A 13,958-nucleotide genomic window follows, 5' to 3' on the forward strand; every position below is an offset into this window, starting at 1 on the left:
ACAAAGGAAGGACAGAGAAAAATTTACCAACTAGCGAAATGTAGAAATAAAGCAGCTAAGGACATCTTACATGTGAGGCAGATCAAAGATGCTGAAGGAAGAGTATTATGGAGGGATGTGGACATAAGAAACAGATGGAAAATATACTTTGAGGGACTTCTGAATGAGGAAAATGCAAGGACTCACAGAGGAGATGGGCAGCCTTCTGAGGGGATGGTGCAGAACATCAGTAGAATGGAAGTGACGGAGGCCATGAAGAGGATGAGGAATGGAAAAGCGGTGGGCCCCGACAGAATTCCAGTGGAGGCATGGAAGGCACTGGGGGAAGAGGGAATTGACCTGCTGTGGGACCTGTTCATGAAAGTTTGCCAACAGGAAAATATACCCGAGGAATGGAGGGAGAGTACTCTTGTTCCCATCTACAAGGGTAAAGGGGATGCACAAGACTGTAAAAATTACAGAGGAATAAAGTTGATGTCCCACACAATGAAGATCCTAGAAAGGGTTCTTGATGGTAGATTGAGGGAGGAGGTGGAGATTGCAAAGGAACAATTTGGCTTCATGCCTGGTAGATCAACAACAGATGCTATCTTTGGGTTACGACAGATGATGGAAAAATATCGAGAGAAACAAAGGGAGCTACATCTGGTATTTATTGATCTGGAGAAAGCATACGATAGAGTGCCAAGGCAAGAAGTCTGGAGGTGTCTGAGGGAGAAGAAGGTGCCGGAGAAATATGTCAGGTTGGTGCACGAAATGTACAGAAATGTGAAGACAAGTGTTCGGACCTGTTTGGGACAGACAGAAAGTTTTCAAGTAACAGTTGGCTTGCATCAAGGGTCAGCATTAAGTCCATTTCTGTTTAATATTGTGATGGAGGTGGTAACAGAGGAGGTGAGAGAAGATGCACCTTGGACAATGCTGTATGCAGATGACATCTTGCTGTGTGTAGATTCAAGAGAAGAAGCGGAAACTAAACTGGAAAGATGGAGAAAAGTACTGGAAGAGAGAGGTATGAGACTGAGCAGAAGTAAGACAGAGTATATGTGTTGCGCAGTGGGCAGTGGCCAGGAGACAGACCTGGAGCTGGAAGGAAATGTCATCAGGAAGGTGAGAGACTTTAGATACTTAGGTTCGACAGTGGAAGAAGATGGAGGAGGTGAGAAGGAAGTGGGATGCAGGATACAAGCAGGTTGGAGGAACTGGAGGGAGATGGCTGGAGTGTTATGTGATAAGAGGGTGCCGATCAATCTGAAAGGCAAAATTTATAGGACAGTAGTGAGGCCAGCTATGACATATGCTATAGAAACTGTGGCCCTGAGGAAAAATAACATTAGCAGGATGGAAGTAGCAGAGATGAGAATGCTTAGGTGGATGTGCGGTGTGACCAGAAAGGATCATCTGAGAAATGACTATGTCAGGGGAACAGTGAAAGTTACGAACTTAGGAGCGAAAATACAGGAGGCAAGGTTGAGATGGTTTGATCATGTGATGAGGAGAGAGGACGAATATGTGGGAAGAAGGGTCATGCAGATGGATGTGCAAGGAAGGCGGAAGCGTGGGCGGCCAAAGAAGAGATGGAGGGAGCTGGTAGAAGAGGACTTGAAGATGAAGAACTTGGATGTGGTGACAGCCCAAGACAGGAAGGTGTGGAGGAGACTCATAATAAACAGTGACCCCACTTAAGTGGGAGAAGCTGCAGAAGAAGAAGAAGAAGAAGAAGAAGATTATTATTATTACATAAAACCTCCAGGGAGTCCAAGGATTCATCGAGGGAGGGCACCTACTCTACAGCTATGTCTCCGCCACTCCACTAACCGCAACCACCTTCATCATCTACACCAGCACCATCTACTGCCGAACCACCACTACCACTATTTTCACAGACATTACAAACATCCATACCCACAGCGGGATTCGAGCCCACAGCCTTTTAGCTGGAGAGCAGATATGCTAACCACTCAGCCAACCAGGCCAGCAATTTAGCAATGTTTTGAAGTAATTTAAGTTTTGTAGACCTGCAAAAGGTACATGACAAGGTGCCAAGAGAAAAGCTATTCAAAAGACTACAGTTTATAGTGCAAATTGGACATTATATCAAGCAATACTTAGTCTTTATTTGAGTTGTAAGTCAGCAGTTAGAACTGAAAGAAGTACAGGAAGATAGTTTGATATTAAATCTGGTGTACATTATCATATGTACATTAACCTCTCTGTTATTCATTAGTTTGATATTAAATCTGGTGTACATTATCATATGTACATTAACCTCTCTGTTATTCATTATCATGGATTGCATTATGAAGGAAAGTGAGATTAAACTTGATATCAAAATTGGAGATGCTAATCTCAGCTCTTTACTTTAGGCATATAATATTATAAATAAATCCAGTACAGGTCTGCAAGATTTCCTGACTAAATTGAATAACTGTTGTAATAAATTTGTATGAAATCAGCAATAACAAGACAAATACAATGAAAATAGGCAGAAACATCGAAAATATCAACTACATCATAGAGAACCTATAAAACAAGTAAAACATTTCAGCTACTTAGGTACAATTTTTAGCAAAGATGGTAAATTAAATATGGAAATAGACAACAGAAATTACTTTATGCGTATGATGTTATAAATAAATCCAGATCTGCAAGATTTCCTGACTAAATTGAATAACTGTTGTAATAAATTTGTATGAAATCAACAATAACAAGACAAATACAATGAAAACTCATATGGAATAAGAAAGAAATTAGTCGGAACACTAAATTAGCTGTATACAAAACTGTGTTCAAACCAATTTTAACTTATGGATCTGAGAGCTGGGTCAGAAGTAAAACACTTGACCAAAGACTAGAGACCGCAGATATGAGAGTCCTGAGAAAGATTAGAGGCGTGAACAGATGGCATCAATGGCAATATCATATTAAAAATGAGGATATTAGGAAAGATCTTGACATTGTCAGCATCCAGGAATGCGTTAGCAGAGCTAATCTCAGATAGTATGGTCACTTAAATAGAATGGGAGAGGAAAGATTAGCAAAACAAGTGTTCTCTGCCAGGTTGGCAGGAAAACGACCCAGAGGAAGACCAAGATATAGGTGGATTGATACGGTACAAAGTGCCTTAGACGATAGAAATATAAGATCTGATAATGTTGGAGTCTTGACAAGTAACAGACTGATTTGGAGGAAAATTGTAGATAGGAAGTTAGTAATGATGTAATTTTTTCATGTAGTGTCATATCCTGTACACCCCTTGAGGGTACATGGCAGGAATTTGATGATGATGATGATGATGATGATACAATGAAAACAGGCAGAAACATTGAAAATATCAACTACATCATGAATGGAGAACCTACAGAACAAGTAAAACATTTCAGCTACTTAGGCACAATTTTTAGTAAAGATGGTAAATTAAATATGGAAATAGACAACGGAATCAACAAAGACAATTTGATGAGCGCTATTGATATGGTAGGAAATCAACTGAATAAATTTATATGGAATAAGAGAGAAATTAGTCAAAACACTAAATTAGCTGTATATAAGATAGTGGTGAAACCAATTATAACTTATGGATCTGAGAGTTGGGTTAGAAATAAAACACTTGACGGAAGAGTCCACAAATGCGAGAGTCTGAGAAAGATTAGAGGCATGAATGGATGGCATCAATGGCAATATCAATGAATTAAACAGAATGGGTGAGGAAAGATTAGCAAAATAAGTGTTCTCTGCCAGGTTGGCAGTAAAAGACCCAGAGAAAGACCAAGATATAGGTGGATTGATACATAAAAAGTGCCTCAGAGGACAGAGATATAAGATCTGATAATGTTGGAGTCTTGGCAGATAACAGATTGATTTGGAGGAAAATTGTTGATAGGAAGTTAGTATTGATGTAAGTTTTTCATGTGGTACTATCATAATATCTTGTACACCCGTTGGTGGTACATGTCAGGAATTTGATGATGATGTTCTTGTCATCTTTGCTACTTTGGACAGACTGGTCATTCTTCTACAATTAGAATTATTAGAATAGAGGAACATCAGGATTAGAAGATGGTTCAGGCCTCGCTTCTTATGCTATCGAAACTAGACAAAGAGTTCACAGAAACCGTATCAAGATGCTATGTTGGAGTAGGTTCAAATTTGACCATCTGTTTTTTGAATCATGTGAAGCCCTATGCCACTGTTCTAATGTTAATCAGACAGATGTATGCCTATTTCTAAATTGTGGAAAGTGATTGGTATTAACTGGTTATATTTTTATTTATTTATTATTTTAAATTAATTAATTAATTAATTTACATGTATTCCCATGCTTCTGAATTCTAATAGTTTTTCCTTCTACTGGACAGTTGTGATTGAGACACATGATATCATATGCATGCTATATGACTCATTCTTGTATTCAGCATTTACACGTTGTTACCAGTATTTCTGTCTTCTCCTTGATAGAACCTCATTACATATTGAGCGAAATATGTAGGAGTAATAAATTATATTTATTATTATTATTATTATATGACACCTCCAGGGAGTCCAAAGACTCATCGAGGGGAGGGCACCTACTCTACAACTCTCCATCTCCATCACTCAATTCACCAGCTACAGCAAACAGTAACTACACCAATGCCATCTACTGCCCATCACCACAACCACTAGCATTTCCACAGACAATCACAACACATCCATTCCCATGGTGGGATTCGAACCTGCAGCCTTTTGGCTGGAGAGCGGATACACTAACCACTCGGTCAACCAAGCCAGCATTTAGTTTTCTCTTAAATGTGTGAAGCTGTTATTCAAAAAATATAGTGATAAAACATGACTTAATGAAAATAGTTATATAGGGATGCTGCTATGTGATGTACTTGAAGGCTCTCTTGAAGAGAGAGTTATGATGGACTGTGGTTCATCATAAATGTGATGAACCACAGTCAAAAGAACTATGATCAAACAATGAATAAACATTGAAAAATGAAGCAATTGAAAACTATGCAATTTAGTTTGAAATGACCGATAGCTGACTATATACACAACAGTAGAATGGGATAAAATTTCCATAATCATGTGCAACTCAATTCTAATGTAGTATAACATGCATTCTCTCAAAAAATAAAATAAAATAAATAAATAAATAAAAGTAAAAATTTTAAAAAAGGTAAATAATCATTCCAGGTATAGGCACATGCAATTTACTGACAAAAAATACTGGTATTGATGGTGATGGGCAATGGAAGGCATAGTAATGACATGTATTTGGAGAATTAAGTAGAAGGGGAGACAGTGAGATGTGTGTGGCAGAGTAGAGTACAGTGTCCTCCAGTGATAAGCTCTTGGGAGGTGTCACATCATGATAATGATAACAATTTAGTAACTAATTATAAAAATATAGATATTTCAATATGTATATATACACACACACACACATATATATACAACTGCTTGAAAAGAAGTTACTGAATATTCTTATTTATATTGTCTACAAATATATGACTCATTGTCTACATATTTATATTATCTACAAATATGTGACAATGGCCTACTCATTGTAGGCCATGTAACCTACATATCCATATAAGCCAGTGAGAGGATGGCCTACTTATCGCTGTTGGTAGGCATTGTGATAGGATGCCATGGTGCAGGCCATCCCAAGTCAACAATTGGTGATAACATACTGAGATGGAAGTGCAGAGAGTCAACTGCAAGTGCTACCCACAGATGTTGTCTTCAGTGGTGCAAAGAGCATGTACAGTGGGATGAGGAAGCTTGTGTTATGGAATCATGCTACACACTCTACTGAGCAGATGGACAGGTGTGAGTGATGTCAGATGCCTGGTAATCTCTCTTCCCAGGGTGCGTAATCCCAACTATGAAATTCGGAGGTGGAGTGTGATGATGTTTTTTCTGTTTATGGTGACACGAACATTGAACTACAAGAAGGTATCTGAACATTCTGGACAATATAATGCTTCCTACTTTGTGGTGTTCCTACATAACTGACCATTGTCTCTTTCAGTAAGACACCATATCATAAGCTGCTGCTGCTGCTGTAACTGCATGGACATGAATGCCACCACATTTGACTGGCCTCCATAGAGGCCTGATCTCAACCCTATTGAACATCTGTGGGATAAACTAGAGCATCAGGTGAGGTCAAGAGATGTCTGCCCCACAACAGTCCAGGAACTCATTACATTCCTATTGATCACTATCGTATTATGCTTGTGGAAAGTATGCTTAATAGGATTGCTGCAGTCATTGCAGCAAAAGGAGGTCCTACATCTTATTAAGGTGGACACCATGGCTGTTTGTTCCTCACACTATGGTGTCCAGTGACTTCTTTCCAAGCAATGTATATCACATCTCATCACTAGTATATGTCAGAATAAGTGTATTCAAAAATAAACAGAAGGGGTCACTCATGCAACAATCAGTTCTCAATGCCAGGGCAGGTACCACATGCTGGAATGATCATGTAACTTAAACATCAGAATCTTCGTAAGGTATATTTTGAAATAAATTTAAAATATTTAAAAATTTTTAAATATTTTAAAAAATTGTGGAAATACTTAGATCATTACAGTGGTTCAGACCAGAATGGTGTAGGAGTGCCAGAGCTTTTTTTTTAAAGCAGTATTTAGTATTTCCCTATAGGCTACTATAATTAGTATCACACTTCTCTCATGAGAAGCCTGTTAGACTTATGTGAATAGATGAGACTATTGAATAGCACTTAAAACATTTGCTCCTTGGAATCAAATCACATCAAATCACGTATGAGTGTGATGGTCTTCAATTCCACTTTTCCACCAAATAGTCAGTTTGATTAAAATATGAGCAGCTGCATGAGCAAGGCATGCAGGAATGAAGGCAAGAAATCAGTTAGTTTACTAACAGGCATAAATGGTTAAAGATGGAACTTCTTTAGGATTTTAGCAATCTGATTTAACATGCCAGCAATGTACAGGATTAGAACCATTCTTTCTATTGGTGGTGTGGTATGTGTGTGTGAGCAGAAAACATCAGTTTATGGTTTTTTGGATGACTTGTAGACTGTAGCCATTTAAACATATAGGATCTCTAATGCTGTTTATTTCTTGTTATCCAAGGAGCAAACGTTTTAAGTGCTATTCAATAGTCTCATCTATTCTATATTTTTGTCCATGGCAATGAGCTGATTCTGTGGTGACATATTGACCTGTGAAGACAGAATTCTTGAGAAAAAAAAAGGGGGAGGGGAGCAACTATCAGCAAGGAAGATTAAGAAAGACCACATAGCCACTATTTTTAAGATGTGATTTTGATAATGAGGTGTTTGCTTTTATTTTTTGTAGAAATTCTTCATCTTTGTTGGATCAAATTAAAAACACATCTTGAATACAACATCCAAAGAAAGGGTGCTAAATGAATAGGCTAGCTGATTCCCCTAGGTGTTCACTGGATGTTGTATTCAAGATGTGTTTTTAAGTTAATCCAACAAAGATGAAGAATTTCTATAAAAAATAAAAGCAAACACCTCATATTAAAATCACAGGGATTTTGTTGTGATTTTGAGATATTGTTCCTCCCCCCACACACACATTTATGAATGTATATGTGAGGGGGGGAGGAACAATAGCTTCTCATCACTATCCCTTTGATTATAAATTTTATTTATTCATTGTAAGTACTCAAGAATGCATGACAAAATGAATTTCACGTTGTCTTGAAGTGACATCTCAAGCAAGTAGCTGTAACGCATCTGCCAAGTTTGTATTTATGAAAAGAAACACAATGTTGAAATTGTATATTCTTCAATTTCATTGGTAAATAGGATGTATTCTTAACCTGAGTTTGTGAATGGTCAATAAAAGAACTCAGAAAATAGGAAAGATGATGAGAAATTTGATAGGTAGAGTAACCTATACGATTATTGAAATTCTACTTCACATATTTGTGATATGTTTTAGTTTTAATAGTGTTTTCATCACAAGTAGTAACACTGTCTAACACTGATGAAAATCATATTTTGACTATAATGTTCTATGTGATCTAATCAAAAAGATTAATCATAATTTTTCTGTTATAATTATAGCAATTCATGATTATAGCAACATGAGGTAGGTGGCATGACAAAGGATACTGACAACTTCAAAACATAATTCACTGGCTGTAACCAAAATGAGTGTGTGTTTCATTCTATACTGTGCACATAATCTATATAAGGTATCTTTTTTTTTATGGATGGGTAGGGGGATAAGAATCCAATCTGACATACAGTGATTGCATGTCAGGCTCAAATGGTAAAGGAATGTTCTAGGACTTTCTTTAAACAGACACCCAAGTATGTAACTACTTCTGTGTAAGAGTTTAGCATTTCATCAAAAAATTCCATGACTAGTGTCATAGAACATCATAGAACTTGGTTGTCTGTTTAAGAAAGTTCTGAAGCACTCCTTCAGATTGGAATGGTGTCCTATAACATCCCAGTTTAAATTTCAGAAATAACTAAGCCATTAGATATTTCTGAAATTTGGGAAACAGTTATTCTTAATTGTATTAAATGAGCTTATTTCAGAATACCTCATAAGAATTCTAACAGTTTAAGTTATATGATAATTAATAATTAAGGAATTGACAGCGTCCACTAGAAATATAAATTAAATAAACTTTAATATATACTTTCCGATATTTCGGCAAACGTCACATTGCCATCTTCTTGGGAACTTATTACAAAGACAAGTGCACACAAGTACTACATAACAACAATTGAGAACCGAAGCTAGGAAACTAACGTTTTCCTAAAGTCCTGATGGTGCCCCCTGGCGGGCTATATTGGTAACTTGGCCTTTGGGCTGAAGTTCTTCTGATAAATGTTTCCCAAATTTGGGGCAGTCTCATACATCCAAATTTGTTGAGGTTTGGCATGTTCCTAAGGGCTGAGGCTGATTCCATGAATAGTCTTTCATATTTGAACTTGCTGCGGTGTATTACTGTGGCTTTCTTCCATCTTATTCTGTGGGGAGTATCCAGAGTGTGGTCTGCAAGCCCAGAGTGGCTGTACTTGTGAAATCGGATGAAATCCTTGTGTTCTGAGATTCTGATATTTGCTGTCCTGCCTGTTTGGCCAAAGTAGGACAGTTTACAGCTACAAGGGACCTGGTATACACCAGGTAGGTCTAGGGGAAGTGGTTGGTCTTTAGTGGAGCAGATAAGGGATGCCAATTTTCTATGTGGTCTGTAACAAGTGGTCAAGTTATGTTTTTTTAAAATTTTGTTGATTTTTTCCGAGGTGCCTCGGATGTAGGGAATGGTGATGGATTTAGAGTAATCTCTTTTGTGAAGGGGAGGGGATGGTGGGTTGTGGATAACTGGTTAAGTATTTTTTGGATTCTTTGGGGGGAGTAGCCATCGGCTGAGAAAGTGTCACAGATGTGATTTAGTTCAGAATCTCAGAACACAAGGATTACATCTGATTTCACAAGTACGGCCACTCTGGGCTTGCAGACCACGCTCTAGATATTTGCCACAGAATAAGATGGAAGAAAGCCTCAGTAATACACCTCAGCAAGTTCCAATATGAAAGACTATTCATGGAATCAGCCTCAGCCCTTAGGAACATGCCAAACCTCAACAAATTTGGATGCATGAGACTGCCCCAAATTTGGGAAGCATTTATCAGAAGAACTTCAGCCCAAAGGCCAAGTTACCAATATAGCCCGGCAGGGGGCACCATCAGGACTTGAGGAAAACGTTAGCTTCCTAGCTTCGGTTCTCAATTGCTGTTATGTAGTACTTGTGTGCACTTGTCTTTGTAATAAGTTCCCAAAAAGATGGCAACGTGACATTTGCCGAAATATCGGAATTTAGGCAAACGGAATTATTTAATTTATATTTCTAGTGTATGCTGTCAATTCCTTAATTATTAGTTATCATGTATAACCAGCATATAAGCCTCTCAACAAGAATAATGAAGTTTAAGTTATATAATTCTTATAGCATTTGGAACTTAAGTCAGTTGTTATATGCATAATCCTTCTGTTTACTTTCCACTCAATCCCATTTTATTATTATTATAATGCGGGAACCTCCATGGCATCCAAAGACTCATTGCAAGAGACCTAATCTATCCTACCTCACCTCAAACCCATTAACAAAGTACTCACAACTGACTCTGCCAATCCATTCCACTCATTCACAACTCTCCAAGCACAAAATCTAGTTCTCACACCCCTACTAACCACACCTATAATCCCCCCCCCCCATCAACCAACTTCTGCAATTCACACACCTCAATCTATCCTCATAGGGAACATTCCATAGGACACTCACGATCTTGTTCACTTGTCTCTGAATCCTATCCACCACTTCCTTATCCCCAAGAAGCCCAAGGTACCAGACTTGAGCACAGTAATAAGATACGATACAAATTTTAAAATATTTTAATGTTTAATCAAGTATTTTTTTTTCTTGATATGAAAGCATATTATACTGTCTTAATGGGATACCATTCAATCTAAAATCTGAATACAAAGCTCAAACAACTATTCTTTTCCAGCCCTTTTTTGGCCAAAAACAATACACCACATGTATATCATAGCAGCTGCTTTTTTTTTAAGCAGAATTGGCTCTGTGATTTTTTGATTTTTTCCTTTTGTTCTCAAGGCTGAAAATTATGTTGAAATCAATTAATCAATAAATCAATGATGAGCAATGTTAATATCACTAAACAAAATTCAGTAAATACATTTTTGGAATTTTCAAAAGTGGCAAAATAATACGCATAGTGTGTTAATATAGAATGGGCTTACAGGATATATTCCAAATAACTTCCATGTTTTTTTGTTTGTTTTTTTTTGTAATCAACCCACAAACTTTATGCATCTGTGTTTTCAGTTTCATTTAAAGATTTAATAAGAAAATTTTAGTATTGATGTTTCAAAAAGAATTTTATATTAGGGAAAAAAATACCTTTTTCTTTGTTCTCCACCGCTTGATGGCTTTTTGCTTAAGTTTCCTTTTAATCAAATATTCTTGATACCAAGTTTCATGATCTTTAATTTCTAATTCAGACCTTGCATATAATCGATGAATTGCTTCATTAAGGAAATCAGAAGAATCCTAAAACAAATTATAAATCATTTATAAATTAAAGATGCCAAGAAATTATATTCTTGGTTTAATCCTTTATCCAAGTGTAAGCAAACAAAGTTTACACGTGAAGTAATTTCACAACTGGGCAACTTGTATATAGAGGCTAATGACTTTACATCACTTGCCTTAGTATCCCATAATGCAAAGCACATATTCTTATGGACATGTATAATGCTATGCATTATGGGAAGGGTCACTACCCAGGCCGTTTTCAACCTTTATTGAGGTCTCATCTGTGAGAGCCATACCCAGAAGTGATATCAAGGTTGAAGTATTGCAGAAGTCATATACAAGTAGTCAAAAGGTGTCACATCTAATTACTCAAATACTCTGGATTAGAGACAGATGTTGAAGGTTTTTAGTCATTAACCTCTATAAGAGTTGCCCAGACATGAAATTACTTCATGTGCAAACTTTGTTTGCTTACACTTGAATAAAGGATTAAACCAAGAATGCAATTTTTTTGGCATCTTTAATTTATACATGACTTTAAATGCTCAAATGATTGTAAGAATTTTCCTGTTTGCATGACTAATATATTTAAAATAAGAACTCCATTTGCTTCTTAGTAAGATAATAAAAGCCTCATAAGAAGGCACCCCTTTGCGACGACAGGTTGTATACCTCAAGTGAAGAAGATTTTGGAGTCAAATGGATGACAAAAGGAATAAACGGGGAATTGCAGAAGAAAACGAGATTATAGAAGGCATATTTAAAGAGAGAGAGAGAGAGAGAGGGGTGGAGAGCATTGCATGAGGAATATAAGGCTCAGGCTAGGAAAGTGACTAGTATTGTAAAGAGAGAAAAATTAAAATGCAAGAGGAGACTGGCACTGCAATCCAAGGAGTTCTTTCTCTATGTGGCAAGCAGGAAGAAAAATGATAGTGGGTAGATTATCTTGCTGGAGTGGAGATGGGAATCGGGTCACCAAAGCAGATGACATAGTTGAGCTATTTAATGGTCACTTTATTAGAATGTTCCATTCTGGTACTACAGGCTTTATTCCTAGAAGAATAATCAGTGGTGAAGTGTTAGAAGTGAATGAAGAGGATGTATTCCAAACACTGAGTATGCTTAATGTCATCTAAATATTATAATCAATAAAAATGAATAAAAAAAATCTCATATGTAAAAAAAAAAAAAATACAACAATAATGTTACTAAAATTGACTTTTATCAGCACTTAATTAACTTTTTTTTCCTTGACATAACAAAGTGCTACCCAAAAGTTCGAGGAACTTGACCATAAAAAAATTACTTATCGTAACTCTTATAGTTTCCACTATCGCCTTCAAAGCAGTTTCCCTTGGGCATGTATACAGTGATTTCAGCAGTCTTTCCATGCCTCCATGCATTCCTGGAAGTCCTCAAGTGTAACTGTGTGGAGCATCTGCAATTTTGGGTGGTTAGAGTGCTTCTGAAGGCTAAGTATTTGTTTTTAAAAAATTAGTGATATTAGTTAGAAACTGAAATAGAAGTAGATTATATTAATTCAGTTTAATTTTGTCCTTAAATATAGGTTATTTGGTATAGTAAGTTACATAGCATGGTACATGGCACCAATGCAAAGAATTCAAGGAATTCAACCTGAGAGACTTTGGTCTGAAAATGAGAGTGTGTGCTGAAAATGTTATGACAGTGAAAGTGTGTACTGAAAATGTTATGATAGTGAGAGTCAGAAGTGTGGGATGGGTTGAGAGATTAAAGTGGTAGATGTAACAGGAAATATGTATGAAAAAGTGTATGATGAAGTAGTGGAAGATAGAACTGAGAGAGAGAATAAAAGTGACAAGCAAAAGAATAGAAGTATGGAAGATGTGAAGAATGAAGAGTGGTCATAATGAGGAAGATAGTAACAAGTACAAAGAAATGTACTTGTTGCCAAAAGTAAATGGACTTCGGTTTGAAAGTGAGAGTGTGTGCTGAAAATGTTATGAAGTGAGAGCGCATACTGAAAATGTTATGACAGTGAGTCTTTTTCCCATACTGACAACCTATTTAAATCATCCTGCAAGCTCTCCACATCATCTTGATTAACTATTACTCTACCTAATTTCACATCATCAGCAAAACAACTGAATATTTCCTTTCAGGTTATTTCCTAAACCATTTATGTACAAATCAAACAGTAGTGGTCCTAGCACAGAACCTTATGGCACACCTCTGGTTACCTGCTTTCTCCTGGATTCTGCTCCTCCATATACCACTTTTAGATATCTGTCCAGTAGCCACCCTTTTATCCACATAACCAGTGTCATATCCAGTGTCGTGTAGCCATTTTTTTTTTATCCAACTCAGCTGTCACTCTATTATAAAAAGTTGGTAAATTATTAATGCATGACTGAGCCTTCACAAAGCCATGTTGCCTCTCATAGAGTATTCTATTCTTATTCACCCATTCTTGAATTCTCTTTATGACCAATTTTTCCAGTACTTTTATCAGCACTCCTGAGATACTGAGTGGTCTATAATTTGCTACTGCAGTCTCAGAACCTCCCTTATGTAAAGAAATTATTTTACCCTCTTTACAATCTCTTAGAATTTTCCAGAACTGAGACTTAAATTAGGGAGCCAAGTCAGATGCATTGCCAGTTCTCTTGCACACTCTCGCAAAGCTGAGATTCCATCTAATCCCACTGCTGTATTTCATTGAGATTCTACAATGTCCTAAGATCCTCCAATTTGTCCATCTTTTTTCCCACATCAGTTTCTGTCACATTTGTCACAGCATTAACCACACTTGGATGATATACTCTTCAAAGCGCTCAGTAACTGAACTATTTTATCTGCTTCTGTCACCATTAGCACTCATTAACATT

General features: G+C 36.9%; 1 protein-coding gene across 2 annotated transcripts in view; it reads right to left on the minus strand.

Annotated features, from left to right (window-relative positions):
* Positions 1-13,958, minus strand: part of LOC150107697 (coiled-coil domain-containing protein 112-like) — a 203,512-nt gene that overhangs the window by 43,479 nt on the left and 146,075 nt on the right. For both annotated transcript variants that reach the window (XM_090391470.1, XM_090391471.1), the window contains one exon: positions 10,957-11,106. In XM_090391470.1, coding sequence (XP_090247596.1) covers positions 10,957-11,106 — 150 coding nt within the window. The remainder of the gene's footprint in view (positions 1-10,956; positions 11,107-13,958) is intronic.

Source organism: Typopeltis vanoorti, chromosome 4 (genome assembly GCF_054136105.1).
Source record: "Typopeltis vanoorti isolate ZY-2024b chromosome 4, IOZ_Tvanoo_1.0, whole genome shotgun sequence".
Classification (NCBI taxonomy): domain Eukaryota; kingdom Metazoa; phylum Arthropoda; class Arachnida; order Uropygi; family Thelyphonidae; genus Typopeltis; species Typopeltis vanoorti.